Source organism: Meles meles, chromosome 17 (genome assembly GCF_922984935.1).
Source record: "Meles meles chromosome 17, mMelMel3.1 paternal haplotype, whole genome shotgun sequence".
NCBI classification, from domain to species: Eukaryota; Metazoa; Chordata; class Mammalia; order Carnivora; family Mustelidae; genus Meles; species Meles meles.
This window is the reverse complement of record NC_060082.1, coordinates 48354338-48375258: the sequence shown is the minus strand read 5'-3', so window position 1 is coordinate 48375258 and position 20921 is coordinate 48354338. Positions and strand designations below refer to the sequence as shown.

Below are 20921 nucleotides of genomic sequence, written 5' to 3'. Positions count from 1 at the left end.
ATTAGAAGTGGAAATGCTTGAACTACAGTAAATGTGCATGTATACCTATGAGTATCTTTTCTTTTTCTCTATTTTAGCATGGATGTATTTCAGAGATTGGGCTCAAATGCAGCTTTGACTTCTTCAAAAATAGCATCATTTGAAGAAGCATATATATCTCTTCAAAAGTTAATCGCAGCTGTGAAAGATATTCTTGAAGGAATTCAGAGGTAAACACTAATTAATTAAAAATTTTCATTTATTACTTTTCTCTTTCTTCCAGGTTTATGGACCTTTTCGGAGGTTCTGGGAGTCTTCCAAAAATTTTGATGAACTAATTAGAGTTTTAGGCTTACCTTTTCTCTGTCCCTCGTAAAGAATCCCTATTTAGAGTCTGGACCACTAGAATGTTTCCAGTTTTTCCTTTGTAGAAAAAATATTCCAGGTTGTAAGCTTCATAAAGAAGCTTATTTTCATTATTGTGCAACTTTAGCTCCGAAAACAGTGCCTGGCATATAATGGGTACTCAGTAATTCCTTGCTGAATAAATTTCTATGTAGGTAATTATCAGTACCCATTAGAAACAAATATATGTTAATATTTGTTAACATGATTGATTTCCTCAAATACAGTCTCATAGGACCGCAAACTGAAAAAGTCTGTGAAGCAGCATAGTCTTACGATGCTTTGAGACTTATACGTATGTGATTATTTTAAATATTTGCGGAGCACATAGAAACCATAGAGCCAGAAAGATGTAGAGTGAACCAGACATCACCTTTATAGGATAAAGTCAGATGATTTCTTTTGTGACAGTAAAGAATAATGTACTTAGTCTTGCAAGTTTTTGGATACATACCAAAATTGCTTGACCTGAATTAAATATGCAGCTTACTCACAGAAGACTATTGTTCCTTATAAATTAAAAACCAAAAACCAAAGAAATAAAACTGATTCGATTTGATTTGATTATGTCCAAACTTTAAAAACTTGGATTTTTGAAACAACAGCAGTTTTTAAGCTTTTTTTCCCCTTTTCTCTTAAGGGTTTTTGGAAACTTCATCTCATTATTAACACACACACTCTTTTTACTCCTTTTTTGGATCACAGTTGGCTAAATGATTCTTAGAATAGCTTTTTGGTGTTCTTAAGTTGCTAATGAATTGAAGATGCGGCAGATCCCAAGGCAAGTGAAATTTGTCATCTCTCAGTGGAAATAATAAGGGAATACTAAATAAGAGTAGCTTTATGAGGGAAAAATAGTCAGTTTTTAATTTTAGTTATATATTTTCACATTCTAGGTTGCATTAAAGCCATTCTTGACACAACCTTTTCTCCAGAAAGTAGGGCTAGCAATCTGTATTCAGTTACTCATACAAGGCTCTGGGGAATCCAAATTAGATTCAATCTCTGACTTCAAAGAGGTTGTTTGTAGAAAGAGTGTAAGCAGTCACATTACAACAGATAATTGCAATGGAGTTGTTAATATTCTAATAGGAAAATATGCAGTGGAGGGAGGAAGTGTTTGGCAATAGATGAGGTTGGTGGGGAATGTCTTGTAGGCCACTCAAAGCAATTTCTACTTTATCCCATAGGCTAGCATTGCACACATTTAGGTCTGTTAATTATGTCCCTGGACAGAAGTGTTTCTGATCCAAAAAGTTTTGGAGATACTGCATACTACACTATGCTCTTGGAAAATCACTGTATGTCCATTTACATATTGATGGATTTTATAAACCTTTTTGATTTTAGGAGCTTTAAACATATAGGTGTCTGGATGTCCCATACCAGAGACTCTAATGTAATTGGTCCAAGTGTGTACCTGGCTAACAGGATTTTAAACCTTCAGCAGTGATCCTAATGTGTAGTCAAGGTTGAGAACCACTAGACAATATTCTTAACCAGTGGTTCTCAAAGTGTAGTCACAGAATTGGCATCCTCGTCTCTACCTGGAACTTGTTACAAATGCAAATTCTCAATCCCTGCCAGACGCTCCTGAATCAGAAACCCAGAGTGGGTCTAGTAGTTTGTGTACCCAAGGTGATTCTCTGCACATCATAGGCTGAGCACCACTGGTATCATGTCAAGCCAGAGTGGAGAAGTTATAGCACGTACTGCTTCCATGAGTTGTATTTGAAGAAATAAACATTTGAATTTTAAGGCTGATAGAATTTTGTGATTCTTTCCTCTAAGGACACAACACCTCCAGAAATAAGAAAATATCAGTGGCTCTGTTGCTTTTTTGCATGTTACCTGGGGCCATAAATTGTCTTGAGCCTTGGTATTTATCTATAAACCTAATATAATAATACCTTTCCAGAGCTTTTTACAAAGTTACTGTACTTTGAAAGTCAGGTGTTGATATAATTAACCAAACCAGTTAGTTACTTGGGGGAACTTGTTAAAAATGCAGAGTTCTAGTTGTAGTGAAATCACAGTATCTGTATATATGTCATAGAGGGAGGGAAATTGTATTTTTAACAAGCATTCCAGAGGATTTATATGCAGGTGGTGGGGGACCACAGTAAGGAAACAAATTCAAATTCCTATAATAAATATATTAGAACTACTTTGCCACCAGTAGAGGGCATTGCGAATAAAAAAAGTTGCTCATTTCAGCATTCATTAATCTACAGGAAATTACTAAAATCGCAAGGTTTTTCTTTTTGAAGTCCTTCAGACAATAGGCATTTAAATCAAAATGTAAAAGAAGTTAATAATTATGTTATTTTTTCAAGTGTGTACGTAGTCTTAAAATCTTTTAAGAAACAGTCATGTTCAACTCAGTTAAATTTTTTTGAGGTGGCTAACTATGGGTCGATTTTTTAATTTTTTAAACATTAAAAAATACACCCAACTTGGTAGTGACTGCATATCATTAGCATTTTCTGACACTTGTTAACCTGGAATAGTTTCATTTGATTTTGAGATACATACTTACTGAATATAGCTCAACCCTATTTTATCATAGCGGATCATGTCTGTTGTTACATTGGAAATCAATAACAAGGTACTTGTTAACCCAGTCCTTTCGTTAAAGAAGTGCATGAAAATGTGTTTATTAAACTAAGAGTTTGGGCTTCTAGTTCCAGACTTATCCCTTTGACTTTAGACCTGTTACCTCCCCTTTTTAAGCTGGTCTCTTTCCTTATGGAATGAGAATCCTGATACCTTCTTAGCAGAATAAATGAGATAATGTATGTGAAAATGCTTTGTAATCTGCAACATAAGTGTTAGTCTTTGTTTTCTCCTTAAAGCTGATATGTTAAATTTGAAATGTTTAAAAATGTGTATTTTAGTTTTCATAATGCTCTAAACATGACTGTGATAAATCAGGGTAGAAAATCTTGGTGGAGCAGTTGTCCACACAGTTATACAATTGGGAGCAGAATACCTGAGTTTGCAAAAGTTGAAAAAGAGATGGGAATATTGCTGATGGTTATACTTTCTACACACTTCTTCCTGGGTGGGAGAGGGAACTTAATATATTGCTCTTGGTTTAGAAATTGCTTTTCTCTTTCTCATCTCTGCTTTTTGTGTATATAGGAGTAATCTGAGCACTTTTGTTAATGGCCTCTTTATCTGATCACTGGAGAACCAGAGTCCGTACTCTTTCCATGTAGACAAAAGTGCATTAAGGTTTTTTTTGTTGTTGTTGGTGGTGGTGGTGTTTTGTTTTTTATTTAGATTTGTACTATCTAGTCCCACTTTATACTTTAGTAAACATGATCAGGTTACTCTCAAGATCACAAAAACCTTTTTGCTTAGTAATTAAAGACTACAAAGGTTCATTTGGAGTGAAAATTAATTGGGGAGTCATATGACAAATTCTAAAGAGAAGTTCCGCTTGTACAGTAATAAAAAATGTTATATATCTGTGTGTTTCAACTGGCATCTCTACAAAGTTAAGGAAATAGGTCATATAATCCAACTCCAAAACATACTGTAAATGTGGTGTGTAGATTGACTTGAAAGCTAATACTCAAAACAACAATGAAAATGTTTTATGGAGGTTTTTGTGTCTCTGAAGTAGATGATGAGCTGCCTGGTTTGGAAGCAGGGAAGAAAGTGAAGAGTGAATGTAGGAAATTGCACTCTGCCTAAATTTTATAATCGTGTTTGTGTGTTTCATCTTTATAAAATAAACTTGAAATTATTTTTAAAAAACAAAAATAGTAGCATTTTGAATCTAAAAATATAAGTAGATCATGCCTAAATGTGCATATTCATCTTAACACTTGATTTAACAAGTAAAACTGTACTTCTGTGTTACTTTAATGAACTCTAGATTCCTTGCTCAGGTAGCTTTAGATGAAATTTGAAATAATGAATATTTTCTTAGATTCGTATTTTGAATCATATGCAGAGGTGGGAGAGGGAGTTACTATTCCTTGTAAGTAACTTGCCACATTTTAGAGGGGGTATGTTTTTATATGTAAGGGTATCTCTTGTTTAAGTAACATTTTCTTTCTGGCTGTCATATTTGCTTTGGTTGTTTTTAAAGGAGGATTAATTGAGTGATGCATTGGGCTTGGTCATATTCTGGATGGGTTTCATGCCTCATCATAGAATATGATTTTGGAAAATGAGACTTGTGCTTGGATTTAGGAAAGAGAAGATGATTAATTTTTATGATCTTCAAATGCTTTAATGATCTTCAAAACTTCAGTGACCTCTGTTACAGTCCTGTGGCTTTGGCTTGAAATACTTTGTAGAACTGTTTATCTTTTCTTTTTTTTTTTTAAAGATATTATTATTTATTTGACAGAGAGACAAGGAGAGAGGGAACACAAGCAGGGTAAGTGGGAGAGGGAGAAGCAGGCTTTTTGCTGAGCAGGGAGCTGGATGCGGGACTCGATCCCAGGATCCTGGGATCCTGGTGAGCTGAAGGCAGACGCGTGACAACTGAGTCACCCAGGCTCCCTGTAGAGCTGTTTTTCTAAAGCATAGTAATAGTCACGAAGTTTAGGATTTTTTTTGGGGTGTCATTTACACGTATTTTTATCTTATTAAGCCTCTAAAAAATGAATCTTCCCATTGCTGTCTTATGGCACGTTAACATAAGAGCAAAACAAGTACTGGTATAACCATACATGATTCCTGTGAATAGGAATCCTATAATCACAGCTTTTCAGATCTGCTAGTGATTTAGTCACTTCAAAGAAGGTGGAGTTTGTATTTGCGAGAATATTTTGTTAACTTCATAGTGCATGTTTTGGTAGCTGGCCTCTTGAGGTGTTTTAGAAAGGGTATTTAGAAAAGGTCATCCTTCAGTTGACACAAGGATAACAATGTTTAGGCTGTTTTACAGATCAAGCTAATCACTGAAACAGGTTCCAGTTAGAGACATGTGTAGATTATAAAAACAGTAAGAAGTGGCTTTTCAGCATCTCAGCTCATTGCAGTATAGTTCAGCTGTTGATAAAAAAAATTGTCCTTATCCAGGGTGGAAAAGTTTATTCATGGTTAGCTCTGACCTACTTTCTTTGAGGCTTGGCCTTTCTACCCTTAGGTCATTGGACTGTACATCCCCACCCCACCCCCCTGGAGTTCGCACAACTCCCCAGGTATCACTGGACCTCTTTATCAGACTCTTTGCGCACCCCTTGTCCTAAAGTATCAGTTGCTGTGTTGAATAAGAGAAAATAATACAACCTATGAATTAAAAATGAAAGGACCTACTTGCTTCACCCTCCATGCCATCATTTTGTAGTACACAACTTTCTTCTAATTTATTTTCTAATCAGCTCCCTGAGATTGTGAACAGCTTTAGGGCAGAAACTTTGCCTAACTTTTATATATCTAGGTCTATGCCCAGATCACAATTATACATAATAAATGGGGGAGAAAAGTATCGAATGAGCTTTTTATGGTCTTCTGGTGAAGGGAAACTTCTTTAGGGCTAAATACTACTAATAGTACTATGTTATGACATTCAATGAATAGGCAATGTCAAGGCTTTAAAAGTGACAGGAGTGCAAGCTAAGGAAGGGTAAAGAATAAGAAAGTCAGGAGGAAGGAAAACAACTGGAAGGAGATTGAGGAGATAATAAAAAGGTATTTATCTCTAGAACAGATGATGGAACCCTCAGGAATTTACCCAAATGGCTAGAAGGAAAGATAGGAGCTAATGGGAGAGATTGAAATTCAGGGAATATAAGCAGATATTTCTTATATAAAGACATATGGAATGGCGGTCACTTGGTGGCTAAGTCAGTAATCATGGGACCTTTGATTTTGGCTCAGGTTGTTATCTCAGTGTCGTGAGATTGAGCCCCAGGTTGGGCACTGTGCTGGGCGTGGAGCCTCCTTAATATTCTCTTTCTAACCTCTCTGTCTGCCCCTCCCTCTGTGTGCTCTCTCAAAAATAAAATAAAACAGATAGTTATTTAATAAGTAAAAGCTTTTTATGATACCTGTATTGCAGCTTGATAAACACTGCTCTAACAACATTTATATCAAATGTGATATATAATACATAATGAAATTTACATTTGCTGACAAAATATGAGGCATCCACGTATAAATCTGACTGAATTATCCAGCATTAGCTGCTGTTCTTTTAACCTGGCTCTTTAGTGCTACCGAGGATGCTACCGAGGATAACAGATTGCTCAGGACTTAATTTTTAGAATAACTAGATTTTCACATATGTGAAGCTCTTATCTATGCTTCCCAGGACTTACAATTCAAGAATACGACATAGGGACCTTTATTTTTATTCTGAATATCAGTGGGTTGATGTCATAATTACTCGTTCCATCCCTGAAGCATTTCTAAGTGTCGGCATTCCTTTCTTCTAATCAATAAAATCCAGGTTTGGGTGAGAGAGTTAAATATTTCCATTGTAAACTCTTTGATCACAGAAGAATTCAGCAATTAAATGTAAAGGCTACTTCTTGAAGATTACAAATATTTTAATTTGTTTATGTAGTTGTTTTTATTTAAAATCAATATTCTTTTAAGTTTGCCTTTTGTTTATAGCTGGTTATTTCTTATTTCTTGATTTGATATTTGATTTAAATTCCCTGCTATTTGTCTTATGTTAAGAAATACTAAAATCAGAAAAAAAGAAGAAAAAAAGAAAAGAAAAAGAGAAAAAAAAAGAAAAAAAAAGAAAAAAAATAAAGAAATACTAAAATCAGTTAAAACTACATTTTTTAGTGAAGTAAAGATGAAGTAAAGATGGAATAAATTGACTAAACTAGTGGGGTTGAACATTAGTAAGATAAATGAAATAGGGGAAATTAAAGATGCTGAGTAAGGGCTATTATAGTAATTTTAACTTAAAGAGTAAATGTATAGGATAAAGCCAGATGATCAGTTCTGATTCCTTCTCATGGAGTAGTTGTACAAAAAGTTTAGAGATTCTATTATTCCCATCTCTTTTGAGAAATATTCTCTTGTGCCTCTAAAGATCTTCTCACATGGTGGTAGGCCAACCATCTGCTCCTTTTAAGAAGTGATGCAATCAATATCCTCAAGGCTACTTAATAATATAAAAGATTTGAGTCTGCCTCAGGACAGTGTTTTCTACATAGAAAAGACAATCAATAAATACTTATCTTCTCTTTAAAGAGAGAGAACACAAGCAGTGGGAGCAGCAGGCAGAGGGAGAAACAGGTTCCCTGCTGAGCAAGGAGCCCGATGCGGGACTTGATCCCAGGAGTGGGATCATGACTGGAGTCGAAGCCAGGTGCTTAACCAACTGAGCCACCCAGGCATCCCTCAATAAATATTTATTGTATATCAGAAACCCCTGGAATTATCTAACATTTTGACATGCCAGTTCCTATTAATAAGCATAATAAACCTTCTAGAATCAACATATACTTACCCTTAATAATAATATAACTGAAACTCTAAGTTGTAAATTTTCCAGTTAATCTTTCTTTTTGCCAACATTAAGCTAATTTACTTTTTGACAGCATGTAGCTATATATATCTCCCCAACTTAATTGTTGAGCTAAGACAAATTATGAAAATCATCAAAATTATCTTTTCTATATTAAAGATGGCAATTTATGCAGATCTTATTTTAAACCCTTTTGATTATATAGATTAAAAAGTGTGAGTACTTTGGTACACTAGTGGAGCATAAAATAGTGTAAAGAATGTATCCATCAGACTTCTTCAAAAGGATTTGCATTCATTTACTAGGGTGACTGCTATAAAGAAGTGAATACTCCGACCTTTTAGGGGATTGCTAGATACTGGCTCAGAGTTAATGCTAATTCCAACGACCTAAAATTCCAGTGTAGTTGAAGAAATGGTCAGAGAGAACCCAATCCACCTTGACTGATACACAGTAACTACTGGTTTGTTTAAAAACGTGGAGAAAACAAGATTGGAAGTCTGCTGACACGGGTGTCTGGAGAAGAGGTATATAGATGGGCATCTTGTAATAGGCACAGGGTGGGAGGGTGTTTGTGTCCCATGTTAATACACATCAAAGGCTCCCCAATGCAGAGGAAGGCTCTGATCAGATGGGCAAGACCATCTGTCCTGCAGATGTCAGTCTCTCCCCAGCTACCCAAGTGTTTGGTCAGTGAGCTTATATACGAAGGGACAATGGCAGCTTCTATAAGATGAGCTCAAAAGTCGGACTTCTGCTCATGAAGGCTGCTCTGGCTATTACCTCTGCTGAGAGCCCAAACTTTCACCAGCAGAAGCACATGCTAAGCATTCAATAAGGCACCATTCCCTTGGAGATCAGTAAGTCATTTAGTGGTGGTGATTTGTCCTCACCAAGAATAGATACTTCTTTTGGGTATGGGTTTGCTTTTCCTCATAGTAGTGATTCTGCCAGCAACTCTGTCTATTGACTTAAGGGTATCTTGGCCACTGCCCTGGTATGCCATTCAACTAAGAAACTAATTTTATAGTGAAAGCGCAGCTATGGCTACATGGAATTCATTGTCTTTATCATACACTAAGGATCTGGCTTTGCAAAACACTGGAGTGACCTATAAGCATGTTTTTACCATAGCAGTGGTGAAGTTCAAGGCTGTTTTCCCCTTAGAACATGAAGGATTCAAGAATCAAGGGGAGTAAGCAGTAATGGTTTCTCTATTATTGTACTAAATAACTCTTCTCCTGGTAGAAAGTACTGCTTCAGTCATTGTTTAGTCAGGAAAACAGATGTGACTTTAGGTATTTCAAACAGAAAATTTTAATATATGTCCTAATACTGTTGGAAGGACTAGAAGAGAAAAAGGGAGATTATGGGCATATTTGGAGGCGCAAAAAAGAAGACGGTTTTTAATGCATTTTGTAAATATCTTGTATCCTGGTGCCCTTTGTACCATAGGAACACAATACATGATTAACTGAGACTGTTCAGTATTTTCTGTGCAGAAAGAGGCATTCTTCAGTATGTTGCATTCAATGAAGCTTTAATTGTTATTTTTGCTTTACATTTTTACGCTTAGGGCAGCCATTTGTCCTTAAAGCAAAACAAAGAATATGCAACTTATTTTCGATACTTTAATCAGGAATTAGTTCTTTTCATAAATGTATAGATTTCCAGAGAAGTTGCAGAGAGATAATTGTATTATAACTTGAGCCAACATACTTTTCATACCCATGCATTTTCAACTTTCTATTGGAAGTCACTTTAAAGATTTTATCTATTTTATTTTAGAGAGTGAGATTGCATGAGCAGGGGGTGGGAGAGAGAGGAAGAAAGAATCTTAAGCAGACTCCGAGTTGAGCCGGATGTGGGGCTCAGTCTCACAACTCTGAGGTCATAACCTGAGCCAAAACCAAGAGTCAAAGGCTTAACTGACTGAGCCACCCAGGCACCCCGAAAGTCATTTCAAATAGAATTCCATGTTCAGAAACGTATTGTCTACTGAACCACCCAGGCGCCTCTGTATTGCCAGTTCTTGAACTTAGATACTTATGTGATCAAATGACTCGTGGGACAGGACCATGATTTATATACCTCGTCCTTATAGATGTCTACACTCTGCCTCAGATCTGTGTTTTATCTGGGCTCTAGGGTGATTGATTCCTGTTGCCACTACTTATCTGTCTACCACCAACAGAGCCACTGATCTCTCTTTTCTCTACATGCTGACATATGGAAACTGATCTTAGTTCAACAAAGATACAGTAGGACTTTATCGAGGGAACCTTCGCTAAAAAACTAATGAATATATGACTAAACAGAAAGAAAAAAAAAGACAAGAGCAGTTTTCTTACAGAGTTTCAGTTAAATGTTGTCTGGTGTTACCTCAAAGGCCAGCTGATACGGGGTGTTGCCCAGAACACCAACTGTGGCATCTCCACGTACTGCAGCTTCCTCAGACGTTGAAGACTGGTTTCCAAGAGTGCCCAAAAATATTAGGTGAAAGCTATATTGCCTTTAATCCTATAGTGTTTTCCCTGTAGTCACAGACCTGCCTAGACCCAGGGGAAGGGAACGTAGACACTGTTGATAGAAGGAGGAATGTCAGCATTACATTGTAAGAAGGACGTGTGGATGAGATCTTGTGTGGCCATTTTGGAACACAACAGCTTATAGCCCTTCAACTAGCCAAATATACTCATTCCCTCTTCTCAAGACCACCATGTTTTATCCCATTATGAAATTAGCTTAAAATCTAGGATCTTATCATTTAAATCACGTTCAGGTTGGTTGAGACAAGGCTTCTTTGGTGTGATTTCTTGGGTACCATTCTTTTCTATCTATAGTGTGAATTAAAGAGACAAGTTAGTTGCCGCCATCTCCCAACATATGACATCAAAACAGGCAAGGATTTGTGCTCTATACCTTCATATTCAAAATGGGGCAGGGGGAACAAGAGGCACACAGAATTCCTAGCAATTCTAAAATCGAGCAATGCACGTGTTGCCACTTCCTTCGTTAGGCAGGGCTCAGTCCTGCTGCCTGCAAATTATTTACGGATGTTGTTGACTCTGTTCTCTGGGCTCTTGGTTTTGGCCTCTGAACTTTTAACATAAGCTGCAAATGAGGAGCCTTCTCAGCCTGCCTCCTATTCATAAAAGGTAGGAGAGTCCAAAACCTCTTTTCATTTTGTATTATCTCTAGCCCATTTAGTCCAAGGAGTGGTACTTGTACTAGAACATTCCTCTAAAACACTGTCTTCTCTGACACTTACTGGGGTTCACTCCAATAGACAAAAATCACAACCACAAATTTGTTTGAAAGAAACACTTGCACTTAAACCCTACTTTGGGTTCCTGACGCTGCTTCAGGACCATGCCATCAGTATTTTTGGAAGTCTTGTCTAACAGAATTTGTGAGGCACACTTTTAATACCCCCAAAGGGCCATTTGTCTGTCTGAAAAATTCTCCAGGACACCATAGGTCTTTCTGAGCTTTCAGCAAAAGGTTTTATGGTAATACTATTACTGTTTCCATCTTTAAACCATGTTTTCCTGCCAAACCTATTAAAGGTAAATATTGAATAATACGGTTGTGACCTACTGATAAATTTGGTTGTTACTTTATGAACTCTTGATACACTCTGTGCTTTTGCAACATGTTTCCTAGACTCGCCCCTAGCTCCTGTCACCACCACCCTCCCCTCTGCGTAGGCTTTCCTTCTGTGATCACATCTACTCCCAATCTCTTCATGAACATTATTTCCATCTTACTCTCTCCTTGGTTCAGTTGTGAGCTTGCTGCCTGTCCTCTAACTGGCTAAAACTGAGTTCATCATTTAAAATAGTGCCACCTGACTCCTTTCTGTTTTTGTCTCTATTTCTTTTTTGAAAATTTTCTTACTATGTTCAGTTAGCCAACATATAGTACATCATTAGTTTTTGATGTTGTGTTCAGTGATTCATTAGTTATGTATAACACCCAGTGCTCATCACAGCACGTGCTCTCCTTAAGGTATAGTATTCTCTGCGTCCTTTCGCTTAAATTTGTTCATTGTATGTTGTTCATATTAGTATATGGTTACTGATTGTTGTCTGAGCAGTTCTGTGAATTTTGTTAAACTTTCCAACTGTAATTGTAAGCTTTTCAATTTTTTAGTAATGCTTTCAACATTTGCTTTCAATATTGTGATGTTATGGTATATCTTCCTGGCGAACTGATCTCCTTTACTTCTAATAATTTTTCCCTTCAGGTTTATTTTGTCATATGTTAATACTGCCAGACCAGCTCTCTATTTTCTTTTTTGCTAGTATTTTCTCTTTATCTCCAGTCATTCTGGGTCATTGTTTCTTTAATTAAAAAATTTTTTTTTAATTTAAATTCCATTTAGTTAACATAATGTATTACTAGTTTGGGGGATAGAGTTCAGTGGCTCATCACTTGCAGTAACACCCTGTGTTCAGTACCTCACATGCCCTTTGTAATGTCCATCTCCCAGGTACCCCACCCCCACCTCCTTTTTTTTTTTTTTTACATGACATAAAGCTACACTTGTTTTTGGATTGATAATAAGTAAAATCTATTTACATAAATATTATTACTGGTATATTTGAACTTATTTCTACCATCATTTTATTTTTTAAGTTTCAAACAGGTTTATTAATCCAGAAATACCACCCTACATTTGCAAATGTTGAGATCTTTAAGGATAAACAATTGTTACAGAAACTATAAGAAAACAGCACAGAAGTGCTTAGTCATGGAGGTCGCAGACATAAACCCACCGAATGAAAGAACTAAAACAACAACAACAAAAAACCTTTCTGAGGGCTATACAAATGGATATTTGAGATGAAGGGAGACTTCTTACTCATCATTGAACTAAAATGTTGGCTTGTGTTCATCTTATTAAACAAAAACTGTGTTCCCCAAACATCTACAAGTTCAGCTACTAAAATTCCTTTAAAGATCTTCGTGGGTGGTTCCATAGTAAGGGCCAGCCTGAGGTGCACCCATGAGGGGCTGCACACTGTCACTGTACCTTTTGTATCTGTCTTGTTTTCCTTTGTCCTTGCTTGCCTTTTATTGGCTTGAACAAGGTGTAATGTTCGTTTTTTCCAATCCTTCTTTTATCCCACTACTCATTGGGAAGTTGCACATTTTATTTCCATTTTCTATTTCTATTTTTATTTCTGTTGATACTCTTAAACTAATAAATGCATACTTGATTTATAAAGTCGAAAACTATCAGGATTGGGGCATCTGACTCTTAATTTTAGCTCAGGTTATGATCTCAGGGTCATAATATCGACCATTGGGCTCCCGCTGGGTATGGAGTCTGCTTGGGATTTTCTCTCTTTCCCTCTCCCTTTGCACCCTCCCCCGCCAACCAAGAAAATCAGGATTATTCAGATCGCAAGTAAAACAAGGATCTTAATAACACTTAACTTCTGATCTCCCTTTCTTGTCTTCCTTATCCTTCTTTTCTTTTCTTTCTTTTTTTTTTTAAAGATTTTATTTATTTGTTTGACAGACAGAGATCACAGGGAGGCAGAGAAGCAGGCAGAGAGAGAGGAGGAAGCAGGCTCCCGGCTGAGCAAAGAGCCTGTTGGGGGGTTCGATTCCAAGACCTTGGGATCACAACCTGAGCTGAAGGCAGAGGCTTTAACCCACTGAGCCACCCAGGCACCCCTTTATCCTTATTTTCTAACACTGTAGTTTCACATTGTTTTAAACCACTCCCCAGACTATTTATTATTACATAAAATAGTTTTTGTTTTTAGCCCCATGATATTTATTAGGTGTTTGGAAATTTCAATGCTTCCTTGATCCTCCTCTTTCTTTTAGGTTCAGTTTCCTATTTCATGAAGCAAATTTTTGAGTTGTTCTTTTAGCGAAGACCTAGTAGGGGTAAATGCTCACCTTCTGACTCACAATGTTTTCCTTTCATTCTTTTTTTTTTTTTAAAGATTTATTTATTTGACAGATAGAGATCACAGGTAGGCAGAGAGGCAGGCAGAGAGAGAGAGAGGAGGAAGCAGGCTCCCAGTCAAGCAGAGAGCCCGACGCGGGGCTCGATCCCAGGACCCTGGGATCATGACCTGAGCTGAAGGCAGAGGCTTTAACCCGCTGAGCCACCCAGGCGCCCCCCTTTCATTCTTAATTGATACTTAGCTCAGTGTGGATTCCAGGCTGACAATTATTTTCCCTGAGCACACTGAACATAAAATTTCATTATCTTCTGTCCTCTTGGAAATGGGAAATTAGCTGTCAGCATATTGCTTTTTCTTAGTAGGCCATCTGTCTTTCTTCTCTGACAGCTTTTAAGATACTCCTCTGTAAGTTATATGTTTTATAATTTTATCTCGATATGTCTAGCTTTGGTTTTAATTTTTCCTTGTTAATTTAAATTCACTTAATTAACATATAGTATATTATTAGTTTAAGAGGTAGAGTTCAGTGATTCATCAGTCTTATATAACACCCAGTGCTAATTAGATCACTTGTCCTCCTAAGGTCCATCACCCAGTTACTCCATCCCCCACTCTCATCCCCTCCAGCAACCCTCAGTTTGTTTCCTATAGTTAAGAGTTTCTTTTATGGCTTGTCTCCCTCTCTGATTTTGTCTTCTTTTATTTTACACTCCCTTCCCCTGCGATCCTCTGTTTTGTTTCTTAAATTCCGTATATGAGTGTGATCATATGATAATTATCTTTCTCTGACTTATTTTGCTTAGCGTAATACACTCTAGTTCCATCGGTGTTGTTGCAAATGGCAGGACTTCATTTTTTTGATGGCTGAATAATATCCCATTATATGTGTGTGTGTGTGTGTGTATACATATACACACACATCTTCTTTATCCATTCATCTGTTGATAGACATCTGGGCTCTTTCCTGGTTCGGCTGTTGTGGACATTGCTGCTATAAACATTGGGGTGCATATGCCCCTTCAGATCATTACATTTGTATCTTTGTGGTAGATAACCTAGTAGTGCAATTGCTGGTTAGCTCCATTTTCAACTCTTTGAGGAACCTCTATATTTGTTTTCCAGAGAGGCTGCCCCAGCGTGCATGCCCACCAACAGTGTAAGAGGGTCCCCTTCTTCTGCATCCTCGCCAACATCTGTCATTTCCTGTCTTGTTAATTTTACCCATTCTGACTATTGTAAGGTGGTATCTCATGGTAGTTTTGATTTGTAGTTCCCTGATGCTGAGTGTTGAGCATTTTTTCATGTGTCTGTTGGCCATTCTTTTTTGGAGAAATGTCTATGTCTTCTGCCCATTTTTAAACTGGATTATTTGTTTTTTGAGGGTGTTGAGTTTTATAAGTTCTTTATAGATTTTTATAGATACTATCCTTTTATCTCATAAGACATTTGCAATTATCTTCTTCCATTCTACCAGTTGTTTTTTGATTTTGCCGACTGTTTCCTTTGCTGTGCAAAAGTTTTTATCTTGATGAGGTCCCAATAGTTCATTTTTGTCTTTGTTTCCCTTGCCTTTGGAGACATGTCTAGCAAGAAGTTGCTGCGGCCCAGGTCAGAGAGGTTGCTGCCTGGGTTCTCGTCTAGGATTTTGTTGGATTCCTGTCTCACATTCCTGTCTCACAGGTCTTTCATCCATTTGAGTCTGTTTTTGTGTGTAGTGTAAGGAAATGGTCCAGTTTCATTCTTCTGCATGTGGCTGCACAGTTTTCCCAACACCATTTGTTGAAGAGACCGTCTTTTTTCCATTGAATATTCTTTTTGGCTTTGTCGAAGATTAGTTGACCATAAAGTTGAGGGTCCATTTCTGGGTTCTCTGTTCTTTTCCATTGATCTATGTGTCCATTTTTGTGTCAGTACCATACTGTCTTGATGATTACAGCTTTGATATAGAGCTTGAAGTCTGGCATTGTAATTTCTTGGTCGATCCATTTATTCTTTGGTAAGATGCTCTTTAACCTCCATGTATTTGAGTTCTTTCCATATTTTCTCTCGTGATTGAGTTCCAGTTTCAAAGCACTGTGGTCTGAAAATATGCCGGGAATGATCCCAGTCTTTCGGTATCAGTTGAGACTTGATTTGTCACCCGCTGAGTAATCTGTTCTGGAGAATGTTCCATGTGTACTTGAGAAGATTGTGTATTCTGTTGCTTTAGGATGGAACGTTCTGAATATATCTGTGAAGTCCCTCTGGCCCAGTGTCATTCAAAGCCTGTGTTTCCTTTTTGATTTTCTGCTTAGGTGATCTGTCCATTATAGTGAGTGGGGTGTTGAAGTCGTCCCCTATTACTGTATTATTATAAATGTGTTTCTTTAATTTTGTTATTAGTTGGATTATATAATTTAACCATGTTATACTCCCATGTTAGGGGTATAAATATTTATAATTGTTAGATCTTCTTGTTGGATAGACGCTTTAATTATGATATAGTGTCCTTCCTCATCTCTTATTACACTCTTCGGTTTTAAATCTAATTTGTCTGATATAAGGTTTGTCGCTGCAGATTTCTTTTGATGTCCATTAGCATGACAAATGGTTTCCCACCCTTTCACTTTCAATCTGGAGGTGTCTTTGGGTCAAAATGAGTCTCTTGAAGACAGCATATTGATGGGTTTTGCTTTTTTATCCAGTCTAATACCTTGTGTCTTTTGACACAAGTCCCCAAACTTGACAAGTTTAGGAATTTTATCAATTTACTGAAACCTTCTCAGACTCACAGTAATCAAATCGAGAACAAAGTAAGCTGATATATCAGAATGCCCATTGATTTATTTACCACGAATTTAGTAACTGAACCAAAATATTTATAAACAGGTTGAATCTTAGAGGAAAGTTTACACTACAAACTAGATTATTACCATGTTTTGTTGCTGACTCCTGGGGGTATGGGCCTCAAGCTAAAGTAATTTCTCTTCCACTGTAGTGCTGCTTCTGCTACAGTCAGGGTCGGTCATGCCCCTATACAGGGAAATTCTTTTCCTTTAACCTCTTCTTCCAGGTTCTATGCGGACTACTACTTTTTGTTGACTTTGTCAGTTCTGGTAGTTATCTCAAAATTTTGAAACACAACTGGACAGACATCAGTGTTGTTTACATTGCTTTCATTACATTCCTGTTTCCTAAGGGTATATCTTGGTGACTTTGATTAGAATGTGATGATCATTAAGTGTCTATCAGCTGTATATTTGCAAACTATATCTTCAGATGAGTATTCATCGCACAGGTTCTATATATCTAGAGGCATTTTGAGTAGGTTTAAATCACTGCTCTTTTACTTTGCGGACTGACTCCAAAGAGACTGAGATTATGACCATTATATTTATTATGCTTAAATGCCAATATAGAAAATACACTGGAGGTAGAGGCTAATGACCCAGATAAAAGGACATGTGAAAAGTATATGGATATATAGTATTGTAACCTTCCTGCGAAATTAACAGAAAGCTGTAGTATTTGTCAGTATATTTTTATTGTATGTGTATATAAATGTGTATGTGTGTGTATATATGTGTGTATATATATATATGTATGCTTAGCACATACATAAGTCATATAATCTGTTCCTATATAATGTATAATATATATACATATATATATGTATGCTTAGCACATACATAAGTCATATAATCTATTGGAATTATATTTTCTTCTGTAGAATTGTTTTTATAATTAAATTACAAATGTACTCATTGAAATTACCTATAAACTCTTCTTGTCCTACCACCAGCTTTAGAAAAAAAGATTTCCAGTAGATCAAATTTTAATTATTAATTGTGGTCAAACTACTCAAAAGTTCCTATATTTAACACTTCTATCTAATTAGTATCATCACCTTGCAAAGTTTTTTGTCCCTGAAATTTGTGTTAAATAAATACAATTTATTTAATTTGTTTAATTTTTTTCTTTTTACCAGTTCTAATCATATATGGTGTTCTTTCAAAATTTAGGGCTGATGGATATCTCCCATTTGCATAGCTGATTTCACCAAATTAACTATAGAAAATATATCATTCTAATTTTACTTCTAATAAATGACCAAAAATAAAAAATAAAAAAGGGTACTCTAGGATCTAAGACTTTTTTTTTTCCCCTGGAGAGGGTTTCTTCATTGTTGATTTGATAAATTTTCACCCAGTTTATCAGTAATACATTTTAAACTGTCAGCAAAATCTAGTTTGGTAGAATTGGTTGTCCAGGTACATCATGTATTAAAATCAGAAGAACAGAGTTTTGAGGGGGTCAGAATAACAGGAAGTTGAATCCTAGTTCCATCCATTTACTAACTCTGTCACCAAGATAGGTTAACCTTTTTGTATCTTTTTCCTGATTTAGAAAGTGGAGTTTGTAAAAGTTGCTTTATTAAATTACAGAGATTAGAGATAGCATTTGTTCAGTCCGGCACTGGTTAGATGCTGAACAAATTATAGTATCCCCAATAATAATGTAACAGCAGCTCATAATAAGAATAAGCCTTACATCAGTTCTTAGCTTTAGAGAATGTAAAATGAGTTTTTTCAAATAATGCTGTAAACATTTTTGCTTCATGTAATTACTTTTTTTAATCTAATTTTTTATTGTGGTAAAATATACCATAAAATTTACTATCGTTATCATTTTAAGTGTACTTAAAAGGGCATTCATGTGTATTAAATACATTCATAGTGCACAGCCACCACACTGTCCAGCTCTATAACTGTCAACTCTATAATGTTCACCCATCTCTATAATTGAAACTGTATTCCCATTAACTCCTCATTTCCCCCCCATAGCGTCTAACAACCAATATTTTACTGTCTATGATTTTGACTACTCTAAATATATACACAAAAGAATTGAAAACAGGGTCTTAAAGATCATGATCATATGATCATAGTGGCACTAGTCATAATACATAAAACATGGAAACAACTCAAGTGCCCATCAACAGATGAATAGTTAAGCATTATGGCCTAATACATACAATGGAGGGGCGCCTGGGTGGCTCAGTGGTTTAAGCCTCTGCCTTCGGCTCAGGTCATGATCTCAGGGTCCTGGGATCAAGCCCCACATCGGGCTCTCTGCTCAGCAGGGAGCTTTCTTCCCTCACCTCCTCTGTCTGCCTCTCTGCCTGCTTGTGATCTCTGTCTGTCAAATAAATAGATGAATAAAATCTTTAAAAAAAAATGCATACGATGGAATATTATTCAACCTTAAAAAGGAAGGAAATTCTGACATAGGCTACAACATGGATAAACCTTGAGGACATTATGCTAAGTGAAATAAACCATGTAATTATTTTTTAAACTTAATTTTTTTCACACTCTCAAAACCTATTTTAAAGATGATATTAATGTAAAACTCTGTCTTGCCAGCAGGGATCATAATATATTCAGTTCTGTGGGATGTAAGTTATGATTTATAAATATCCAAGAATATGCTCTCTCTTCTTTTGAATTTCTAGAATTAGATATTAAACTTGAATATTCTAGCCATCTTTTCCCGCTCCTGAGTCTGTTGCTTTATTTTTTCTAAGAGGAGGAAAGCTTTGTTTGAATTTTTAAAATTCTAATTGAAAAATTAGTCCATTTAGTGCATTGTTTTATTTTTTATTTTTTTATTTTTTTTAATATTTTATTCATTTGACAGAGAGAAATCACAACTAGGCAGAGAGGCAGGCAGAGAGGCAGGCAGAGAGAGAGAGGAGGAAGCAGGCTCCCTGCTAAGCAGAGAGCCTGATGCGGGGCTCGATCCCAGAACCCTGGGATCATGACCTGAGCTGAAGGCAGAGGCTTTAACCCACTGAGCCACCCAGGCACCCCCATTGTTTTATTTTTAACTTTAGTCAGATTATTTGGTTAACGTTTATCTTTTTATTTTTTAAAGATTTTATTTATTTGTTTGAGAGAGGGATCACAATTAGGCAGAGAGGCAGGCAGAGAGAGGGGGGAAGTAGGCTCCCCGCTGAGCAGAGAGCCTGACGTGGGGCTCGATCCCAGGACCCTGAGATCATGACCTGAGTCGAAGGCAGAGGCTCAACCCTCTGAGCCACCCAAGCACCCAACTTTTTTTTTTTTTCTTTTTTCTTTTTTTTTTTTTTGTTTATTTACAGCATAACAGTGTTCATTGTTTTGGCATCACACCCAGTGCTCCATGCAGTACGTGCCCTCCCTATTACCCACCCCTTCAAAACCCTCTGGTTGTTTTTCAGAGTCCATAGTCTCTCATGGTTCATCTCCCCTTCCAGTTTCCCTCAACTCCCTCTCCTCTCCATCTCCCCATGTCCTCCATGTTATTTGTTATGCTCCACAAATAAGTGAGACCATATGATACTTGACACTCTCTGCTTGACTTATTTCGCTCAGCATAATTTCTTCCAGTCCCGTCCATGTTGCTACAAAAGTTGGGTATTCATCCTTTCTGATGGAGGCATAATACCCCATAGTGTATATGGACCACATCTTCCTTATCCATTCGTCCGTTGAAGGGCATCTTGGTTCTTTCCACAGTTTGGCGACCGTGGCCATTGCTGCAATAAACATTGGGGTACAGATGGCCCTTCTTTTCACTACATCTGTATCTTTGGGGTAAATACCCAGCAGTGCAATTGCTCTGCTGGGTCATAGGGAAGCTCTATTCTTAATTTCTTTTTTTTTTTTTTTAAAGATTTTATTTATTTATTTGACAGAGAGAGATCACAAGTAGATAGAGAGGCAGGCAGAGAGAGAGAGAGAGAGAGAGAGGGAAGCAGGCTCCCTGCTGAGCAGAGAGCCCGATGCGGGACTCGATCCCAGGACCCCGAGATCATGACCTGAGCCGAAGGCAGCGGCTTAACCCACTGAGCCACCCAGGCGCCCACTATTCTTAATTTCTTGAGGAATCTCCACACTGTTCTCCAAAGTGGCTGCACGAACTTGCATTCCCACCAACAGTGTAAGAGGGTTCCCCTTTCTCCACATCCTCTCCAACACACGTTGTTTCCTGTCTTGCTAATTTTGGCCATTCTAACTGGTGTTAGGTGGTATCTCAATGTGGTTTTAATTTGAATCTCCCTGATGCCAAGCGCCCAACTTTTATCTTTTTTAAAAATTTTGAGTGGATAGGGGCACCTGGGTGGCTTAGTT

At 37.0% G+C, this 20921-nt stretch overlaps 1 protein-coding gene across 3 annotated transcripts in view; it reads left to right on the top strand.

The window, feature by feature from the left end:
- SWT1 (SWT1 RNA endoribonuclease homolog) overlaps positions 1–20921 on the top strand; it is a 105700-nt gene that overhangs the window by 61010 nt on the left and 23769 nt on the right. For all 3 annotated transcript variants that reach the window (XM_045982791.1, XM_045982792.1, XM_045982793.1), the window contains exon 16: positions 78–209. In XM_045982791.1, the coding sequence (XP_045838747.1) occupies positions 78–209 (132 nt within the window). The remainder of the gene's footprint in view (positions 1–77; positions 210–20921) is intronic.